This window comes from Centruroides sculpturatus, unplaced genomic scaffold (assembly GCF_000671375.1).
Source record: "Centruroides sculpturatus isolate CEXI.00-Female unplaced genomic scaffold, Cexi_2.0 scaffold461, whole genome shotgun sequence".
NCBI lineage: Eukaryota > Metazoa > Arthropoda > Arachnida > Scorpiones > Buthidae > Centruroides > Centruroides sculpturatus.
Window position 1 is genome coordinate 332,818 of NW_019384704.1, and position 23,593 is coordinate 356,410.

The window sequence follows — 23,593 nt, forward strand, 5'->3', positions numbered from 1 at the left end:
GAGGCTCTGAACGTCCGAAGTACACGTTTTCGCGTTTGAAACTTCGGCCTCAACCTAGCTATTAATTTATCTTCTCTAACGTTTCAATGAATTTTTTTTATAAGTCATTTATAGTTTAAATAGCGTATGCAATGAAAATTTTATTCAAACTAAACGTGACTTGTAAAGAAATTCATTTAAACGTCTAGCATTTATTTATTTATTTATTGTAGGATATTAGATTATTTCCGAAAGGAGATCAGACAATCGTAGGAGAACGAGGTGTCATGGTGAGCGGTGGGCAGAAAGCAAGAATTAATTTAGCAAGGTAAGATTGATCTTTCTTAATTATTGTATTTCTATTAGTACAAACATAAAAATACAGTTTTAATAGGAATAATCCAGATGCAGTGTAATAATAAATACATTCTAAGAAAATCAGATTAATGCTTCTAAGTATACTGATTTTTAAATTAATTATTACATCCTGATGAAAACGTTGCTAAAAAGCCTACATTAATTTAAAGAGCAGAGACAAATATTTTGGTCTATTTAGTTTTTCCAACAATAATAGATTATCCACTGATTTCCTAGAAATTCTTCATTAATTTCATGTAACAATGATGACATTTTCTTGTACGATTGATTGCAAAACATCAATAATTATCGCATAAGTTTAAAGAAAAATGATTAATAAACAAAACAGTTATATATTATTAGCAAAAATAAAACTCCAACATTAATCTAAATATATAAAATTACTGACAACACCTGACAGCTATGTGCAATTGTTTGACGTGAACTTTAAAATAACACAACAGTTTAAAAAATCAAAAATGAATTGAAGCCGAGCTTCAAAAATCAACAGCACACAATGTTTTGAGGTCAACAGACAGTGTTTCTTTTATCAAAACTGTACAACTTCGATTACAAGTTGCTAGAAACAACTTAGAAAAAGGAGAAGTGTAGCAAAAATTGATCTATTCGGATGAGAAAAAGCGGAATCTGAACGGATCTGATAGTTTTAACTATTATTGGGCCAACAAAAGACCAATAATATATCCACTAGCTTATATTTCAAGTATATTTGTTAAATATAGTTAGAGAATATTATATTTAGGGAAGACGCTGAACTGTGAAAGAAAATTAATCAAAAAGTGATTAAGCTTACGGATTCAGTACTTACAGGTTTTATGAAAAGATATGTCAAGAAAGTTATATACTTTGAGAACAGGACAATACCAGGAATATGATGGAGGAGTAAATTACCATTCATCTTATTAAACGAAGTTCAAGCTCTGAAAAAGGTTAGAGAGATCTTTGAAAAAGCCCGAACTTTGATTCATCTTATGCAGTGTCGTGGAAAACCTCAATTCTAGAACATGAGAGAGGAAATACAGGACGTGGTGTGTTAGAAAAATATTATTTCAAAGGAAAATCAGTTATAGAAGACGTAGCAAAGTAGACAAAAGAAAGCATTAGTATGAGCGGCCAGACTTGATAAAAAATTTTATTCAAAAATTTTTCGACAAAGAAAGATCGCTACGAATATTATTATATACTTTCCCACTGACTTGCTTTCTCGTTTGGGAGTAACACATCAAATCTATCACTAGGAATCAAATGCAAAAATCGCCAATGGACGTGCGGAACAATTTTTCCAAAAAACGACAAAAGTTGCAAGGGAGAAGACCCCCAAATAACGGAGAAGGTCTGACAATGCGACAGAGAGTTCGCCTCTCCTCGAGGGTTCGTCGTGTGTACGCTCGGATACACTTTGCCGCCGAAGCTCCTCTAATAGCCAGCGATCAAAAGCCTAACTGCCGATAGCCAATGATACCAAGTTCCAAGAAAAAGGACCCAAATTAAATCAAGAAAGTTATCTTCAGGTAAATACCATGCGCAAACGTTTGTAAACTCTTTCTCTCGCTTAAAGCATATGTGTAACGAGTTTATAAAATCAATAAATGGGTATTATTTGTTATAATCGAATTGTAAAGTGCACTTTTTTGCCGAATCGGTCTCCACCCCGAATCAACCACTCACACACGTGACTGCACGCGCGTAAAGGCGAATGTAACAGTTTCTTTGTCTATCCTCAAAAACTCGGTTGTGTCACTCCTGACAAATCAGTCATTGCAGTCTTTGCCGACGCAATGTCGACCCTTCGGTCATGTGGATCCGAAGCATAAGGGGGTGCTTCGTGCATTGTTACATTAGAAACAAAGATATAACACAAACACTAGAGTCGTTGAGAGAAATTGATTTAGTCTAAACTATAGCAGACAAAAGCATGCATTTGATTATTATAAAAAGAGAAAGTATGAAATGTTTAGAGTAGAGGTTCCCAAAGTGGTCGAAATAAGTGGCAATATTGAAGGGGAAATCGATGAAACTACTAAAACTTACAAATTTTCAACCAAATATTGTTAATCTTGCAAAGGATCACCAAGCATATCCATCTCATTGACTGTCAGTTACAAAGATTATTATTAACATATAAAATAAATGCAAAATTATAATAAATATATTAAAAAAGTAATAGCTTTTATNTTTTTTTTCAGTTTTAAGTATATTTTATGTTTAATTATAATTAATTAAAAATTGATCGGAAATGAAGAAGTTAACAATTACCTCTACAAAAGCCCCTATCGCTGAATGAGAGAGTTTACAAATTGATTGTGTATCGATAAAATTGACCCCTTGTTTTAAGGATTATATTGAACGAACCAACTGCGAATGGACTGATATAAAAATTTCTGGACACACTAATAGAAGAGTTTAAAAGCTGGTAGAAACAATCTAGCCAACAAATAGGGTTTGCTCAATAATTATCGGGACTGATTTTTTCCTTTTAATAGGAATGGATAGAACAGCCTTTATGAGTGGAATCGGTGGAAAAGGATGTCACATGAGCTATGAGAACCGGCTCAATTGTCACTAAGCCTTTGGAATGCGTAAATCGTGCTGAAAGTAGAAGTGTTTGTGCTCGCTTTGAAAGGCAACATTCAGCAAAACATTGAGCATCGTTTTGCCATTAAATTTTGCGTTGAATTAAACAAATCCGCTACTGATATTTTTTTAGGTCTGCCGCGTTTGAAGAAAGTTCGCCGATACCTGGATGCTCCATCACGACGATGAAACTAGTCACACCTTACTAATTGTGAGAGGAACACCGGCCAAACACAACGTTTCAACGCATCTTCAACCACACTGAAGTCCGTATTTGGCGCCGCGACTTCTTTTTATCTTCTCGGATCAAAAGGAGCCTGAAGGGATATCGGTTCGGAACGATTGAATCAGTCCAAGCTGCTTTGACAAGAGTGCCTGAACAGCCTTGCGGTTGCCTAATTTCAAGGGGCATATGATGATTGGATAAAGTACTGGCAGCAATGTATTGATGCAGGAGGATCGTAACTTAAAAATTGTTAACTCACTGTACCTGTATCTTTAACCCCTTTATTCCCGATCAACTTCTAATCGATTATAGTTAAACGTAAAAAATACTTAAAACTTTAAAAAAACGAAAGAAATGCGTTAATTTTGAAGGAAAAGCTTTACATTTTATTTTCCTTTGTCTTGTCTTTCTGTGAAATTTGACAATGATAAGTCATTGTTTACACAGCTAGATGACCTTGAGAACAGTTGGAGTTGGATCCGGGGCATTCTCATAGACGTCTCTAGTGGGCAAGAGTTTAGAGTAGGGTGAATACTAGCTGGCCATATATTTTTAAATATTTTTAAAAAATTAAGATTTTAATTGCGATTTCTGACCCCCTAATTAATTAAATTCATATAAAATAAAATNTTTATATTTTTAAATATTATAAACATTAGACGTTATTTTTTCAAAAAAGCCAGCAGGATCAATATTTTCTAAAATAAACGCTCTATATGTTTTAGCATATCCTCGTTTTTCCTTAATATAAAATTAAACATTTTCATCCAAATGTTCATTCATTACTTCGAAGGCCTTCTTATAAAATCAAAAGTCTTTAACATTAATATTATATTCGTTAGACAGATAGTTTCTTTTCGTTTTTGTTAACGAGATATATACGACCGAGCTGAATTCTATAATCTGCATTATCATGGTTTCAGTAGTGCATATTTTGATTTTAAATGGGCGAATTTTCGAGGATTTGGCACTATCTACAGATAAGTCTAAGTCAAACTTTTGCTTTTTCGACTCGTGATCTTCGGTATTTTTAGGTTTTGGCCCTCTTTTTTTACCAACACTCTGTTTCATATTAAAATCAAATTTACAGTCTACAATTAATATTATATTTATTAAATTATTTTTAAATATTTTTAAATAATAATAATAATAATACTTACCACCCTCGGACATGATTAGTTGTTGTATTGGAGAAGAAAGATGTTGTATTTTGCAGTCTCCTAGTGCAGTATATATAACAGTAGTTCAAAGCAGCCACATTTTAATTGACACATTTAACTGAAATAATTAATAACTCTGACCAGATTATACTGGTTAAAACCGGGAAGAATTCAAAAATAAATTTCTCAATTTCATTTCTTATACATTCTAACAGGGTAACAGCCCTGACCAGGAAAAACTAAAATATATCACTGATCTAATTTTTCATACTATCTAGTAGTGTAATGACTTGACCAGGAAATATCTCAGACTGGGAAAAAACTAAAATAGTAGCGTAACTAGAAATGCCCCTCACTGTGTGAGAAAAAACACACTAGGAATATATATTTTGCCTTAGGTGACAGAAAATATAAGTTTTTATAACTTCAAATTTTTGTGTAAATATCAGTAGAACCCAGAAGTTTTTAACATTGACTTAAAAAGTTTATAGTATTAAATATCAAAAAGTTTCAACGATTTAAAATGAGTTGTAAGTATATTTTTCATACATATATTTAATTAATAATAATATATTTTAGATTCTGGTGCTTTAGATTTTAATATTTAATCAATATTACTATTAATTAGATTTCAAGCCTTACAATGAGTCATGGGTGGATTGTGATGATGATTATGATGTTAAATTATTCTCAAGATATGACGAAAAATGCAATATTGGAGTAATTATTGATTTTGAGGCCTTTATATTACATGACATGGACATACCTTTTAAAAATTTGTGCCAACAGCTTGGGTTTGTGGCACGAAATTCAAATGAATTTCAAATAATTAACTTTTATAACGAAAATATTTTTTTATGATTTAAGTTATTTTAACAAAAAAAACCTTAAAATTTGCTAACCATTTATATGGTCTTTATTTAGCGTACAATGAACAATATTTTGGAAATTGGGAAAAAAGTGATAATGTATGTGAAATTTTATACGATTTATTTTTAAAATATAAAATCTTTTATTATATAGGAGGGGAAATTAAAAAAATTATTTAAATTTAACTTCGGAAATATACAATGTTTATATTTCCTATTTTAATCTGGAAGAGCAAGCGGTGCCAAAATGTTCAAAAATTCGAGTTCCATGTCTTGTCCACACTAAAAAATTCCTTCATTACTGCGGAGTCTCAAAGAACCAGAATAAGGAAAGTCCCATCCATCATAAAATTTTTTTGTATAAATGTTTACCTTCAAATGCTTTAATGTTAGGAAAAATTTGTCAAAAACATACCCGGTTTGTACAACATTGCAGCTTGTGTGATGTTTGTTCCTACAAAGCATACATGATCTAACATGGTAAATATATTTTATTATTATATAAAAATTGGTAAATATAATTATATGACTTTTTAATTTATGTTTTTTTTTTTTACTTTTAACAATGTATTTTGTGACAATGTTTTAAAAAATAAATAATTTTTTTACATTTTAAATATTTTTATTATTTTTTTTTTCATTGAATTAAAGCATTTATTACACATTATAACATGTGGACGTGCTAAATACAAATGGTGTTTAACAAATTTTTTACAAATTTGTCATTATAAAATGATAAATTTGGATATTTGTCACCAGGATAAGAAACATTTGGTATTACGGCTACTATGACATGAATTGAGCTTGACACCAACCTATTGGTTGTCTACTGCACTGAACTTAGTTTCAATTTCAGCACTGATGACAGCCGTGTTTATGTCTGCAGGTCATATGTTGAACTCCTTAATCCTGCCTACATTTTGTGCAGCACATTGCTCCACAACTGGTATGATAGTCTGGGGTGTCATGACAGCCAGCCACTTCTAGTAGCGATTCAAGAGACCATCACAACCCTGCAGTATATTTGTGACATTCTGCAGCCACATTGTTGTCTCTTAGGACAGAGCTCCCAAGAGCTATTTTCCAACAGTAAAATTTTCGAACACACACAGCAATAGTGTCAATGGACCGCCTTTGCCATATTCCACACTTTTCTGGCATGCACGATCCCGTGATTTTTCACCGATTGAACATCTCTGGAATCTAATGGAATGCAATATTAAAGTGTGCAGAATTTGACGAAATGAGAAAATTATTTGCAAGAAATGGCGACCGAGATACTGCCAAACATCACGCAGCACTCGTAATCCTATATGCCTGCCTGCATCACAGAGTGTATTCACGCTTGAGGTGGCCTAACAGTGTACTAATTATAACATTTTTCGTTTGTACGTTTTCCTACAATAAATGTTTCTTTTGCTTTCATTTTGTAATCACTTACGTATGTCTCTATTGCATTCACAACGTACAATTTTATTCCATTTTGACAACTCCTTGCTGCGCTAACTTCTATGAAAACGAATGTTTGTTAATGACTATTTCTAATACTTGTAATTAGAGAGGTTCAGGCCAATGTTTTAAATGCGAAAACGTGTACATCGGCCGTTCAGTGCCGCTTTCCTGTATAAGACTACAAGTTTAACAATGGTGTTTGTATAGTCAATGGAATCATGCTTGACATTCCAAACACCATTGTCAAACTTTTAGGCTAATAGGAAAGAGGCTCTGAACGTCCGAAGTACACGTTTTCGCGTTTGAAACTTCGGCCTCAACCTAGCTATTAATTTATCTTCTCTAACGTTTCAATGAATTTTTTTTATAAGTCATTTATAGTTTAAATAGCGTATGCAATGAAAATTTTATTCAAACTAAACGTGACTTGTAAAGAAATTCATTTAAACGTCTAGCATTTATTTATTTATTTATTGTAGGATATTAGATTATTTCCGAAAGGAGATCAGACAATCGTAGGAGAACGAGGTGTCATGGTGAGCGGTGGGCAGAAAGCAAGAATTAATTTAGCAAGGTAAGATTGATCTTTCTTAATTATTGTATTTCTATTAGTACAAACATAAAAATACAGTTTTAATAGGAATAATCCAGATGCAGTGTAATAATAAATACATTCTAAGAAAATCAGATTAATGCTTCTAAGTATACTGATTTTTAAATTAATTATTACATCCTGATGAAAACGTTGCTAAAAAGCCTACATTAATTTAAAGAGCAGAGACAAATATTTTGGTCTATTTAGTTTTTCCAACAATAATAGATTATCCACTGATTTCCTAGAAATTCTTCATTAATTTCATGTAACAATGATGACATTTTCTTGTACGATTGATTGCAAAACATCAATAATTATCGCATAAGTTTAAAGAAAAATGATTAATAAACAAAACAGTTATATATTATTAGCAAAAATAAAACTCCAACATTAATCTAAATATATAAAATTACTGACAACACCTGACAGCTATGTGCAATTGTTTGACGTGAACTTTAAAATAACACAACAGTTTAAAAAATCAAAAATGAATTGAAGCCGAGCTTCAAAAATCAACAGCACACAATGTTTTGAGGTCAACAGACAGTGTTTCTTTTATCAAAACTGTACAACTTCGATTACAAGTTGCTAGAAACAACTTAGAAAAAGGAGAAGTGTAGCAAAAATTGATCTATTCGGATGAGAAAAAGCGGAATCTGAACGGATCTGATAGTTTTAACTATTATTGGGCCAACAAAAGACCAATAATATATCCACTAGCTTATATTTCAAGTATATTTGTTAAATATAGTTAGAGAATATTATATTTAGGGAAGACGCTGAACTGTGAAAGAAAATTAATCAAAAAGTGATTAAGCTTACGGATTCAGTACTTACAGGTTTTATGAAAAGATATGTCAAGAAAGTTATATACTTTGAGAACAGGACAATACCAGGAATATGATGGAGGAGTAAATTACCATTCATCTTATTAAACGAAGTTCAAGCTCTGAAAAAGGTTAGAGAGATCTTTGAAAAAGCCCGAACTTTGATTCATCTTATGCAGTGTCGTGGAAAACCTCAATTCTAGAACATGAGAGAGGAAATACAGGACGTGGTGTGTTAGAAAAATATTATTTCAAAGGAAAATCAGTTATAGAAGACGTAGCAAAGTAGACAAAAGAAAGCATTAGTATGAGCGGCCAGACTTGATAAAAAATTTTATTCAAAAATTTTTCGACAAAGAAAGATCGCTACGAATATTATTATATACTTTCCCACTGACTTGCTTTCTCGTTTGGGAGTAACACATCAAATCTATCACTAGGAATCAAATGCAAAAATCGCCAATGGACGTGCGGAACAATTTTTCCAAAAAACGACAAAAGTTGCAAGGGAGAAGACCCCCAAATAACGGAGAAGGTCTGACAATGCGACAGAGAGTTCGCCTCTCCTCGAGGGTTCGTCGTGTGTACGCTCGGATACACTTTGCCGCCGAAGCTCCTCTAATAGCCAGCGATCAAAAGCCTAACTGCCGATAGCCAATGATACCAAGTTCCAAGAAAAAGGACCCAAATTAAATCAAGAAAGTTATCTTCAGGTAAATACCATGCGCAAACGTTTGTAAACTCTTTCTCTCGCTTAAAGCATATGTGTAACGAGTTTATAAAATCAATAAATGGGTATTATTTGTTATAATCGAATTGTAAAGTGCACTTTTTTGCCGAATCGGTCTCCACCCCGAATCAACCACTCACACACGTGACTGCACGCGCGTAAAGGCGAATGTAACAGTTTCTTTGTCTATCCTCAAAAACTCGGTTGTGTCACTCCTGACAAATCAGTCATTGCAGTCTTTGCCGACGCAATGTCGACCCTTCGGTCATGTGGATCCGAAGCATAAGGGGGTGCTTCGTGCATTGTTACATTAGAAACAAAGATATAACACAAACACTAGAGTCGTTGAGAGAAATTGATTTAGTCTAAACTATAGCAGACAAAAGCATGCATTTGATTATTATAAAAAGAGAAAGTATGAAATGTTTAGAGTAGAGGTTCCCAAAGTGGTCGAAATAAGTGGCAATATTGAAGGGGAAATCGATGAAACTACTAAAACTTACAAATTTTCAACCAAATATTGTTAATCTTGCAAAGGATCACCAAGCATATCCATCTCATTGACTGTCAGTTACAAAGATTATTATTAACATATAAAATAAATGCAAAATTATAATAAATATATTAAAAAAGTAATAGCTTTTATTTCTGCTTTTAACACACTTTTTGGTGGGTGTCTATGTGAGATTTCGAAAAACTGTAAGGGGCAGAGAATCAAAAAAGTTTTGTGACCCCTTGTTTTAAGGATTATATTGAACGAACCAACTGCGAATGGACTGATATAAAAATTTCTGGACACACTAATAGAAGAGTTTAAAAGCTGGTAGAAACAATCTAGCCAACAAATAGGGTTTGCTCAATAATTATCGGGACTGATTTTTTCCTTTTAATAGGAATGGATAGAACAGCCTTTATGAGTGGAATCGGTGGAAAAGGATGTCACATGAGCTATGAGAACCGGCTCAATTGTCACTAAGCCTTTGGAATGCGTAAATCGTGCTGAAAGTAGAAGTGTTTGTGCTCGCTTTGAAAGGCAACATTCAGCAAAACATTGAGCATCGTTTTGCCATTAAATTTTGCGTTGAATTAAACAAATCCGCTACTGATATTTTTTTAGGTCTGCCGCGTTTGAAGAAAGTTCGCCGATACCTGGATGCTCCATCACGACGATGAAACTAGTCACACCTTACTAATTGTGAGAGGAACACCGGCCAAACACAACGTTTCAACGCATCTTCAACCACACTGAAGTCCGTATTTGGCGCCGCGACTTCTTTTTATCTTCTCGGATCAAAAGGAGCCTGAAGGGATATCGGTTCGGAACGATTGAATCAGTCCAAGCTGCTTTGACAAGAGTGCCTGAACAGCCTTGCGGTTGCCTAATTTCAAGGGGCATATGATGATTGGATAAAGTACTGGCAGCAATGTATTGATGCAGGAGGATCGTAACTTAAAAATTGTTAACTCACTGTACCTGTATCTTTAACCCCTTTATTCCCGATCAACTTCTAATCGATTATAGTTAAACGTAAAAAATACTTAAAACTTTAAAAAAACGAAAGAAATGCGTTAATTTTGAAGGAAAAGCTTTACATTTTATTTTCCTTTGTCTTGTCTTTCTGTGAAATTTGACAATGATAAGTCATTGTTTACACAGCTAGATGACCTTGAGAACAGTTGGAGTTGGATCCGGGGCATTCTCATAGACGTCTCTAGTGGGCAAGAGTTTAGAGTAGGGTGAATACTAGCTGGCCATATATTTTTAAATATTTTTAAAAAATTAAGATTTTAATTGCGATTTCTGACCCCCTAATTAATTAAATTCATATATAATAAAGTCTATTAATTAAAAAAATTAAAAAAACTATTGGAAGTCGTTTTGACATCAGAAAATAGCTTTAAATAACTTTACCGAAGGAAAATCTGTGTGCTAGAGCTTTAGAACGATGAATTAAATTAGATAAATAAAACCCTATTAAAAAACAATTAAGCCTTAATCGAGCCTTATCAAAGGCTAATTAAAATCGCGATAAAATTTTTTCGCGCGGGCAAAAATTTTTGCAAAAATCTGTGGACCTAAAACTTTCCAAAAATTGAAAAAAATAATTTGTTAAAAGTGGCCTTAAATTAAAAGCGATTCCACAAATACATTACCACCAGTTTTGAGATCGATACATTCGTTGCACAGAACCACGGAAAATTAGTGAAAAAATTACAAGACCTCTTGTTAATAGATAAAGAAACAGAGAAAGTAATGGATTTTGGGAATTTTTCTTTCAATATAAGTATAATCTTTTTTTCAGCATTAGTTGAATTCATGCTTTAACAAAAACTCCGGAAATAGTTAATTACTCCAATAACATGACACAACTCGCAAGATTATTATGTTTTGAATCATGTTATAGCTTTAATAACCAAATATACAGACATAAAAGAAAAAAGTTTCCATGGTGACAACGTATCACGATTGTTATGTGAAATAGTGTTTCGAAAACTGAAAAAAATATTTTGAATAACTTGTAAGCAGATATTAATATATTTTAAAAGATAAGTGGATGATGTATGTATAGTTTTGAAGATTACCAAAGGCATCACTGAATTTATTGATAAGTTTAACAGTAAAAAATAGATTGACATTATAGACAGAACAAAAAAGCATACTGCAGCTACATTTTGTAGATATAAACATAGAATTTAATAACTGATAAATAATCACAAGTGTGTGCACAAAGCCAACACATAGCTGACTGTACATTCCACCTAATTAAAATTACCGTTTTTAATACAAACTGGCAGGCACTCACCAGAAGAGCTTTTTTATATTGCGAACACTACGGTACTGTCAAAAATAATGCGAACTAAGGGCTCTGTACTAAAATGTGAAAAAACAAACATTTTTAATTTTACACACTCCCCATCAATAGCTCTCAACGCTGAAAAGCTTGAAATGTATAAAAGCAGGTTTACAAATAAATGCATTATTGCAAGAATTGCTAACAGCTTAATAGCAGCATGAAGATACATTGTACAAAATAAGTTTGGAAAAAACTTTTAATTACCTTATTTTTATTATATACTTTTGTGTTATTTATTTTGTGTTTAACTGTTATTTACTATTTACAGTTAATTTTCAGTTGTCTTCGCTTTAATTTTCAAATACAGTGGAACCTCTGTATCGACCTTAATCCGTTCTTTATACCGAATTGGACGTATACCAAATCAACCTTTCCCATAAGTAATGTAAAAATGATTAATCCGTTCTCATGAAAAAAAAATGGCTGGCTTTAAACACCTCACTTTCCTGCTTGATTTTTGATGAGATCAGCATGTATCTTTTTAGCTTTCTCGCAAATAATTGCTTCTGATACGGTGTCTTTAGCACACTGTTCTTCAGTTATCCAAAGCAAAAGCAATTTCTTAACATGGTTTAATGTCTTCGATCTCTGTTTATAAATTGATTTAACCCCTTTCACAACGTTAGCAAATTTAATAATGTCTTTATTTTCCGCGATTGTCGATATCGTCGTTCTCGGAATACGGTATGCAACAGTTAAAATCTCCAACACGCGTGCCATTTTCATATTTCTCAACAGTCTTCTTTTTTCAGTTCCATTGTGATTCTACTAATTTTTTTAGTTTTCTGTTGCTTTTCATTTGCCTTTTTGCGATTCATGATTAATGAAAATAATAAAATTTTACTTGCAAATTAAAATCAGAAGAAATTTAACAAAGTTATAAACTGTGGCACTGCAAACGTCTACTTTGGCCTGGTACACCGATAGTGCTACTTCTTCATAGATGGCGCGTATAATTGAAGCAAGTCATATATCGAAAATAATACGTTTACCGAGCAAAATTTGTTTTGTCCAAATAGGACGTATTCCGAATTGGATGTATTCTAAAGCAGACGTATACCGAGGTACCACTGTATTTAGACTTTGTTGCTTTTTTTTAATTTTATTTTTCGAACGAATTTAACGGTAAAGATATTCCTACAAATATGTAGCCTGACGTTGGCCCATTGAATAGATTGAAACCGTTTGTCAAGTAAAATAAATTTCAGCAGAAAACCGCTGTTTAAATTAATAATATATTTTAAATTACTGTGTGATTTATTATTGTTGGAAAAACTCTGTTAAATTCTTGCATAATATATAATATTTAAATTGATTTCTCAATTTTAAGCAAGAAACCGATTTTATTCGATGAGTTATGACAGAAAATACACCAATACTTGATTTAAAATTCAAACATTTATCATGTGGCTCAAAAACTCGGTTTTTTAAAAATCAATTTTGTGAAATTATGTAAAAAATGTTGTTTTCTTTAGCGGCGAAACTATAAATAGTTGCATTTTCAAACTTCGCCAGAAACCGTTTATCCTGGCCTTTTCTGTACCCGGCTAATTTTATCAAAAAATATTGCTGGATCCCAGGTGATCTAAGCGATGAAAACTCTGAGTTTTCATAGCTTAGATGACCTGGGTTCCAGCAATATTGCGTATAGGGCCAATATTAAAAAAATTGACTTTTTTCTATTTTGTGAAAAAAATTATACGCATCGATTTTTATTTTACTCTAGTAAGAAGTCAATATGGTTCACTTCCTAAACATCCTTTATCTATATTGATATTTAAAACTTCAAAAAATGATATGCGGTTGATTTACTATTGTCTATCGTGAAAATGCTCACCGTCATTCTTTTAGAGTGACTCGATTTAATTTGGTACATATTTCCGAATTCATTCACGAATGTTCGTAATCCTCACATTCTGTATCTGAGCGTGTATAATGACATAATTGTTAACGCAAATTTTTTTAAATTTATTTTTTCGGATTCAAAAGTTATGATGCTTTAAACTCAGTTCAGGCTTTTTGTTTCATTGCAGTACTTCGTTCCACTGCTTAGGAATGTTCTTTTAATTTTTTGAGGTACTGTACATTCCTGCGTTCGTTACAGAGCAGGGCCTTATGAGAATTGTAAATAATGTAAAATTAAAAATACATGCAAATTTTTTGTGAGATAATGTTATTTCTGATTTGTTACTTTGACACCTAGTAGTAGGGGAATCGTGTTCCTTCTCCTATATGATTCTGACGTCCCTCTTTTATCTGATAGAATACCACACGAAAAATTTAATTTAATATGGAACAAAAATGACTTTATTACTTTGTTAGGAAAACACTAAATTTTCGAAAATTTGATAAATTTTCACACTATTCTTACATAGTTTCACGAAAAACGAAAGTAAATGTAAAAATTAGAAAACGCTTAGAATGGAGATGACATTCTGTAAAATTAATCGTAAATTCGAGGTAATGCTTACCTGATATTTCTTGCGTTTAGAGGTAATTTTATACTATTATATTTTCCAGAGCACTATATGTGAATGCCGATATTTTCCTCCTGGATGATCCACTGAGTGCCGTTGATGTTCCAGTAGCAAAACATATATTCGAAAAGTAAATATTTAAATAATATTGTTTGTATATTTTCATATATTCTAAAACTTTGTTTATTTTCAGATGTATAATGGAATATCTGAAAGACAAAATTTGCATTCTCGTTACGCATCAAATACAATTTCTAAATTCTGCGAGTAAAATTTTAGTGTTAAAAAAGGTGAATACCTGAATTTTTTTAATAGTTTTTGTTTTATAAATCATTTTCTACAGTAACGAAAACATTATAATTTATTTTAACAAAACATAAATTCACACAGTATGAAGTTCAGAATAAAATTAACCATTATAATAAATATATATTACGTGTACTTGGACATTAATTATTAATAGGACAATTATACTGGTTTTTTAAGTTTTGACGCAAAAATGAGTAAAAAGTTGTTAAAGAGAATAGACATTCTTTATTGATCTACAGGTAGCAAAATAAAAAACGTCTATCATCTTTAAGAACTTTTTACTCAATTCTTGGGTAAAAACTTAAAAAACCAGTATAATTGTCCTATTAATATTTAATGTTGAAGTAGACAGAATATATATTTAGGAGCTAAAGGATAGTAAGGCAATAATAATTAGCCATTATAAATTTGACTGCACTAGTAAAAACCATTACAACAAAGTTATATATGGACATCTTATGATGACATATATGGACAATATGAAGAAAATAATTTTTTCAGGAAAAAATTGTTTTTCAGAGAATAATTGTTATTCCAGGATAAACACGTTACGAAAATTTGAAAAATTGTGAATCATATACGGTTGACACTTGTGAGTGTGCAAACAGTTATATTCACTTACTATACGTGGCAGTAAATGCAAAATAGGATTTTCATTGCAGTTTAAAAAATGCATTTTTAAACATTAATAAATAAGACATTTGATTCCGGTAAACTCGGTAAACATTAGATAAAACGTAATACATTTTTGAATCAAAAGTTTTGTCTGCATACATATTTATATATTAAAAATTCAAAAACAATTACGAAGTTATGTTTTTAAATTTCAGGGAAAATGTGAATTCATTGGAAATTTCAATGTATTGGAAAATTTAGAAATGCTTACAGGAATTTTGCCAAAGGAAGAAGTCGCTACAAATAGCATGGATTTAGAGACTACGGTTTTCAATGATGATGAAATATTCGGAATCGCTCAATCTGAAGTAAATGATTACATTGAAGACAATCACGACAGCGATGTGGTAAGATTAGTTTATTAGACTATTATTTCATTAAAAATTAACAGAGTAAAATAATTGACGTTAGGCAGTTTTAATTTTTATACATTTATTTTATTAACTTTTTCACATAAATCATTTTTAATTACAATAAAAATTATTTCATCATAGAGATTAATTCTTATAAACGATTTAAAAACGTCTTCATTGGATAATGCTTATATTATTATATTGCTATTAGCATTAATGTTTTAATGGCTAAACCATAATTTTGCGAAAGATATAAAAAACACCCTCTGAATCGGGATCTGACATCACATGTATATTCAATTGGGACACAAGAAACCGAGTTATACTGCAAAAGCTGGAGCTATCATATGTGGGGAACATGTGGTCTGCGACCAAACGAAAAATTTCAGACAGGAAAGCGGAAATTGATACAATTTAATACGAATATAATACAAAACAACAAAAATTTCTTTAAACTTAAGAGATTATTGACCTTCATTTCCATTTACGAGTTAACTCGTTAAGGATACCTAGAGTTACAAAAAACTCGGTCCTTAAATTTTTCAAAAAAAATTTTTTTTCTGTATATGGAATGTTTTTTAAATCTCCAAATTTTTGCAAAAATTTTTACCCGCGCGAAAAAATCTTATCGCGATTTTAATCAACCTTTAATGACGCACGATTCACACTTTATTGCCTTTTAACTGTTTTTTAATGGGAGTTTGATATCAAATTTCATTGATCCTTCTAAAGTTGTAGTGCATGGATTTTCCTAGAGTAAAGTTATTTAAAGCTAGTTTCTGATGTCAAAAACGACTTCCAATAGTTTTCTTAATTTTTTTTTTATTTAATATATTATATTATATATAAGTTTAATTAAGTCGGGGGTTGAAAATCGCAATAAAAATTTTAATTTTTTAAAAATGTTTAAAAATATAGGTCTAGCTAGTATTGACCCTACTTTAAATGCTTGTCCTCCCCAGACGTCTATGAGAATGTCTGGGGAATTTGGACTCCAAATGTTTTCAAGGTCATCCAGCTGTGTACTGACAAGTCATTGTTTACACAACAATGACTTGTCAGTGTGAAATTTCACAGAAAGGCGAGACAAAGGAAGTTAAATTTTGAAGCTTTTCCTTCAAAATTAAGGCATTTCTTTCGTTTTTTTTTCAGTTTTAAGTATATTTTATGTTTAATTATAATTAATTAAAAATTGATCGGAAATGAAGAAGTTAACAATTACCTCTACAAAAGCCCCTATCGCTGAATGAGAGAGTTTACAAATTGATTGTGTATCGATAAAATTCTTTAAAATGACTATTTTAAGAAATTTCTTCGTCGATTGTTCTTTTTGTAGATAGCTAACTTGGCAAATATATAAAACAATAGCACTTGGAAAAGGTACAGTTCCAATGATATGCTGGCATAACTTGGGAAGACGAAACAATGGAATCTTTATGAAAATTCTGATCTCAGACTGGAACTTTCGATTTGTATATACCTTCTGTTTATATTATTCTTGTTTCCCTTGTCTTTCGACATATTTAAATTTGAAAAAATCAGATAGAAAGTGAGATTATTATTCAATCTTAGAATTGTTTTTTGTTGAACTTCCTAGGGTGAATCGAACTCAACAAATGAAGAAGCAATTCGAAAAGAAGAGTAATCAAAAAACAAAATGTAATGAACTTGATTTTTAACTTAATAGATTTTAGCTTTGTTTAACAGTATAAATTTAACACAATTGATAAATTTTATAAATAACTAGCTGCAAGGACCCGCTCTGCTGGGTTTTTATTTGTATGTAATATAGTTTTTTTTATATATAAAAAACTGTTTTTCTAAGTAATCTAGTATCTAGATGCAAGGACCCGCTTAACTGGGCAAAAAGTAACGATAGTGAAGATTAAGATAATTACATTATAGCTAATCTTACCCGTTTTCACAGAATGCAAGAATTCGGTCCCCCGTTTCCAGACTAATTAGAGAATTTATACATGAGTCTAGAAATATGTTTGATTTTTCGCAAAAACGCAAAAAACCGCCTGTAAATTTTGCATGTCGCTTTATATTAACACTTCCTTTGTTACTCAACACTTCTGTTGTTAACACTTCCATTCTTAATACTTCCATTCTTAACATTTTCACTGTTAACACTTCCATTGTTACACATATTCGAAGTCAACCACTTTCAATTCCATATTTCCCGCACCCTTATAGCTATCTAGACGCAACCCCACTGGTGCACGAATGGAGACTTGGGGCTACGGTCACATACAAACTCCATTCATGTGTGATTTGCAGGTTTGGCTAAAAAGTGAAATATAGGGACACACGTCCATTTTTATATATATACTAGCTGCAAGGATCCGCTTCGCTGGGCAAAAAGTAACGATAGTGAAGATTAAGATAATTACATTATAGCTATTCTTACCCGTTTTCACAGAATGCAAGAATTAGGTCCCCCGTTTCCAGACTAATTAGAGAATTTTTACGTATAGTCAAATGAACTGTTTTCAACGTTTCTGGAACGTTTACAATCGTTTTATAATCGAACCAATATTCGAATTTTATGCTCGAATTTAATTCGAACAAATTCGAACAAAACATTCGCAATAGAAAGCCACTTTCAACCACTTTCAGCCTCATATCTCCCGCATCCTTATAGGTATCGAGACGCAACCACCCCTATACACGAATGGAGACTTGGGGCTACCACCACATACAAACACCATTCACGTGCGATGTGTAGTTTTGGCGAAAAAGTGAGATATAGGGACATACATGTCCATTTACTGGTTGAACCCTGACGCCTTGAGGCTAAAGCCGCGAGTTGTATAGCCACAGGGTCTGGACATAAAATTTATTTGATTTGCATAAATCCGTGTGATAGAATATTTCGTATTTAAGGATGTATTTCGTTATCATACGTTGGATTCTTAATAAGATTATGTTTTTGAATGATTTTTTTGCTTAGTTTATTTTATATACCGAATTTTCGGTTCCCTGTCGCGTGCGAAACGTTAAACTGCAATTCCGGTTCGTTTATTACATATATTACCGCTAAATCGGTCCCCTCTGTTTACATAGCTATAAATAACTGTAGCACGTGTTCAAACGGTCATTCAAGGACACTAGCTAAGGCAAGAATTGTGACACACGATTACTGACTCGCAAAACGATGCGTGACGCGAGTGGTGCGCACGTGACGGGCGTCAAATTTTTTGTACATAGTAATAGTACCGTTAAATCGACCCTTTTTTGCCCAGATTATAATGCAAAGGCATTTGTTTACTTTGAAACAAAACAAATGCACGTGATTTACGACCAGGGGTTAAAAGTTTACAATTACTTCCTGACTCAGCAGGAGAATGGTGGGGTTGGGGTAACTAGGTCAGGTTAATTCGTTTTAAACGTATTTCTGCTTCGAGAAGTGAATATTAGACACTATATACATATTTTTTAAACGAATATTACAATATTCAAATATAATTAGCAATGATGAGTTTTTTCCAGCGAATAGACAACATCCGGAAGTACTTCCTGAAGAATGCAGACACTTGGTGTCTGCATTTTTTTTTTTTTTTGTTTTTTCTTTCTACAACGATTTTTCTATACAGTTCGTTGAATATTCTCTAGCAGTTAGCTAGAGAATATTCAACGATAGAAACAGCTATTTTTAAAGCCATTATGTCTCTAGTTACTGTAATGTGAGGAAAATGGATGAGTCATCTGTAGGTTGAAGTTAAAACAAGTTTCCTCTCAGATAATGCATACTATATATTATTTTTATATTATTTCAACTAATTTTACAATATTTGACTGTAACTCGCAATTTTGCATGCGTTTATTTATATATTTTCTCATATTATGTAATGTTAGGAGTTGAATTTCCTGGAAAAATTTTCGAGTAATCTTCTAATCTAAGTAAAGTCAAATAACATGAAAAGTAGTAAAATTACAGATATAACATCAAGAAAATAGCTATTTCTCAACGTTTGTTTACGTTCTAACTCCGAACACGTGATTTTAGAAGTCATTGGTTCTTCGCGGGAAAATCCTGAATAGGCGGTTCTGAGAAAACACTCATTGGTTAATATTAATTCAGTCATAATAAAATTAACTAATTATAGCATAAAAGGCGTCTAAACAAGAAATTTATAGCCAATTAACGGCAAGAAGGTTTCCCATAGACATACTATAGGAAGGTGAAGTTTCCCGGGAATATTTATGACGAGATGAACTGATTTGTCGATGTTACAGTCAGACAACCTAAAAAAAAGCCAATCCAAGTAATTATATTCACAACATTTATTAAATTTTAAATATTTTAAAATAAAAAATAATAAGTATCGCTTATCACACCGGGAAGCCGACGCCATGACAGTACGTGTAACTTGACACACCCCGGTCATAAACCAATCTTTGAACGTAAACATCGGGGGTTCTATTGAAGCTAGAATGACGCGGTTTGTTTTGTTATACGTAGAAACACTTCAACTTTGTAACTGCTGTGTTAAACAATACGATTTTTTAAATTTAATTTTTTAAAATGAAAATACCTAAAACTTTTCTCTTTTTAATTTTTTTTTTCGTAAATAATTAAAACAAATACGATAATCAGTGAGAATGAAGTGTTTATAGACAAAATAAAAAACAGCGCGTCTCTAGCGCAAAAATTTAAAAACATATAGCAGTTTTAAAATATTTTACAAAAAATCTCCACAAGGAGACTTGTAATTTTAAAAAAAAATTCAGGATACAACCGGTTATATATATATAATAAAAAAATATTAATTAAATATTAAAACAATAAAATCAGTGTATTTTAAAAGCTAAAAAGTTATACTTTAAAAACAAGGTAAAATTAGAATAATTTAAAATTTATTGAAAAAAGCAACAAGAAAAACTTTCTGTCAGTCGTTACATATACTGTGTGTTTCATTTTTAGACCATTAATGATAATATTTGTTGAGATACATTTCTTATTTTTTTCTTTTGCGATTTCTGATGGTTTTCTATATTAGGAACTAATAATCAAACAAAAATTAACAGTTTTATTGGTTTTGATATAGAAATTAACAATAACACATCTGATTTGCAGTTATATGAAAAAGTTACATCTTATATTAGGAAAAGTTATATCTTAGATTCTTATGGTTCGAAAATAATATTATACTATTGCTTCAGATTTAAGAAAAATTCAACGAATAATTATATATACAGTTTAATTATTTTTCGTAGGAAGCTGAAAATAACAAAATACCACGCGACAATGCAGGAGTTAAGAAACCAGAAATTTCAGTCGTTAAAGCATACGTCAATGCCGGAGCAGGACTTTTCTTCAAGATCGTTATTTTATCCACGCTAATTATATCGCAATCCGTTACAAGTGCCAGCGACTACTGGCTAATCAAATGGTATGATATTATTATAAGTTAGCATACTTTAAGACATGAACAGATTTTTAAATAAAATGTTTAATTAAAACAATGTTATATTATATAAGCCATATTGCATTTAGCACTGGTTTCAGATACTGTATTATCAATGACCAAACAATTGCAATGAATATATAATTTTATGAATATTTCAATTTACAGTATTATGTGGCATTCAAAATAAACGTCATAATGAAATTTTCAAATATAAGATATAATCAATACAATGAATTATTTCAAAAGTATTTATATATACATATTTTTTAAAGAGTTACTATAAAATAATTTATAAATCCTAGACAAATAAATTTATTTTTTAAATTTAAACTTGAAACTTAATTAGTTAATACAAAAATGCGGTCCTTTCAGCCCACAATTTTTTTTTTTATTTTTGGAATGCTTTTTAAGTCTCCAAATTTTTATAAAAATTTTTGCCCTCGCAAAAAAATTTTATCGAGGTTTTAATTAGACTTTGATAAGTAGCCTTTGATAAGGCTTGATTAAGGCTTAATTGTTTTTAATGGGATTTGTTTATCAAATTTAATTAATCGTTCTAAAGTTGTAGTGCACAGATATGACTTTGGTAAAGTTATTTAAAGCTAGTTTCTGATGTCAAAAACGACCTCCAATAGTTTTTTAATTGTTTTAATTAATATATTTTATTATATATAAGTTTAATTAAGTCAGGGGGTCGAAAATTGCAAATTAAAATATTAATTTTTAAAAAATATTAAAAAATATACTGCCAGCTAGTATTCACCCTATCTTATACCCTTGTTTTCCGAGACGTCTATGAGAATGTCCCGGGAAATCCGACTCCAGCTTTTCTCAAGGTCATCCAGCTGTGTATACAATGACTCATTAGTGTTAAACTTCAAGGAAAGGCGAGACAAAGGAAAATAATATTTGAAGCTTTTTCTTCAAAATTAACGCATTTCTTTCGTTTTTTTTATTTTTAAGTATTTTTAATGCTTAATTGCATTAAATTAATTGATTGGTGAGCGGCAAGTGGTTCATGTCAATAGAAAGAACATTTATTACAGTACTTTACTGAAATAATATTTTCGAATGATGAAAGTATTTAAAACATTTTTGCACTAAACATCAAATATAATTTCATTTTAAAGAGCCCACCAGTGGCCAAGCTGTCTTTGTATCCTAAATACTAATAGTTTAGTCGTGGGTTCGAGCCTCTCTCAGACCGGCTGGCTACGGGCTTTTTCCACGTCTATAATGCCTAAATAAGATTCAGTTTCCCTTAAAACGATTTTCCGAAAGGCATTCACCCTTTGCAGATTGCCCAAGTGTTGCGTTGCCATAACTTAATTAAACAAACAATTTCAATTTTACTATACTGCATCATTGAGGCAGGTGAAACTAAGTACATTAGAAAAAGTTATCTGATTTAGATATCTTGTCCCAGTCTCAAGCTTTGTAGCAGTAGCTTCCAACGTCTAATTTTTTAGCACAAATGAATATATCAAAGTATGGGTAATGTTTCTCAATGATTACAGGACGGTTTTCATTTACATTAAAGTCAGTCGTATAACGATGACATCACAGCTATAAATTTCAAAATAAATTATAGAACTTTGCTTTGATTTTCATTTAAATCATATCATGTATATATACAGTTCTATTTTCGTCTACTGACTACTTTATTATTCAGAAGATTTCAACATTATTTATATATACTGTATAATTTTTATTTAACAGTGTAAATTCGTTTAGTCGTATTTTGCTATCAAACGCATATTAAATATGCCAGAAAGTTCAAAAGTTCAATTTTCATTTTATATTTTCAGGCTGCAAGATATTAACATCTATAGCCAAAACGAAGAAAATCTCGAAAATATGACATCTAATAGAAGTTTTTTTAACGAAATGAAGAACAATAGTTTTTACTATACTAAATATTTCGACATGTATGTTTATATAGGATTGATATGTGCTGTATTTCTAACGTCGTTATCTTCCGGATTATTGTTATACAAATTTTTTACAATTGCTTCTTTCAAGCTTCACAACAATATGTTTCGTTGTATCATTCGAACTCCGATAGCGTTTTTGGATAACAATCCCGTTGGTACGTAAAATGTTTTAGTTAATTTATTGTTTAAGTTACAAAGTTTCTAATAAACTACCGAAAGAAATTTTTCGATAGCGTTACTTAACTACGGATGCTGTTTATACTCTCGTTCATTGTATCACAGACATTCGTTATAAGTTTTATACAGTATATTACAGTACAATCATAAAATTATTGTTCTGTAATATGAACAGTTAAATACAGCGGGTGATCGGTTAACGAACATAATGCGTTTTTAAGACTTTGTTCGCTACATGAATTGTTCATTATCCGATTATCGATTTACCATACGTTTTTATGGGAATTTGACTAATTGGTTCGGGAGACCCCAAAAAATAAAAATATATATACATTCGTTTAGTTATATGTAATGATAAAAATACATATATACACAATATTGAATTTTTATTAGTCATGTTTTTTTTCCATTTGTGGGGGTTTAAAATCTGTCTAATGTCGATTCCTTTTCTCTTTACTTCGTGATTTTTCAACAGTAATTAACCGCTAAAACAATAATTTTTAATTTAAATAGCATTATAATTGTAGAGATCTGCAAGAATATTAACCTCAACTTCGTTTGGATGCTATTCTAAGACCGTTGTTCTGACATCCCCTCACTTCTTCA

At 31.3% G+C, this 23,593-nt stretch overlaps 1 protein-coding gene across 1 annotated transcript in view; it reads left to right on the plus strand.

Moving 5' to 3' along the window:
• LOC111627627 (multidrug resistance-associated protein 4-like) overlaps positions 1 to 23,593 on the plus strand; it is an 86,023-nt gene that overhangs the window by 38,828 nt on the left and 23,602 nt on the right. Inside the window, exons 9-14 of the mRNA XM_023371210.1 lie at positions 213 to 307; positions 14,166 to 14,252; positions 14,316 to 14,412; positions 15,262 to 15,453; positions 20,683 to 20,858; positions 22,685 to 22,965. Of these exons, the coding sequence (XP_023226978.1) occupies positions 213 to 307; positions 14,166 to 14,252; positions 14,316 to 14,412; positions 15,262 to 15,453; positions 20,683 to 20,858; positions 22,685 to 22,965 (928 nt within the window). The remainder of the gene's footprint in view (positions 1 to 212; positions 308 to 14,165; positions 14,253 to 14,315; positions 14,413 to 15,261; positions 15,454 to 20,682; positions 20,859 to 22,684; positions 22,966 to 23,593) is intronic.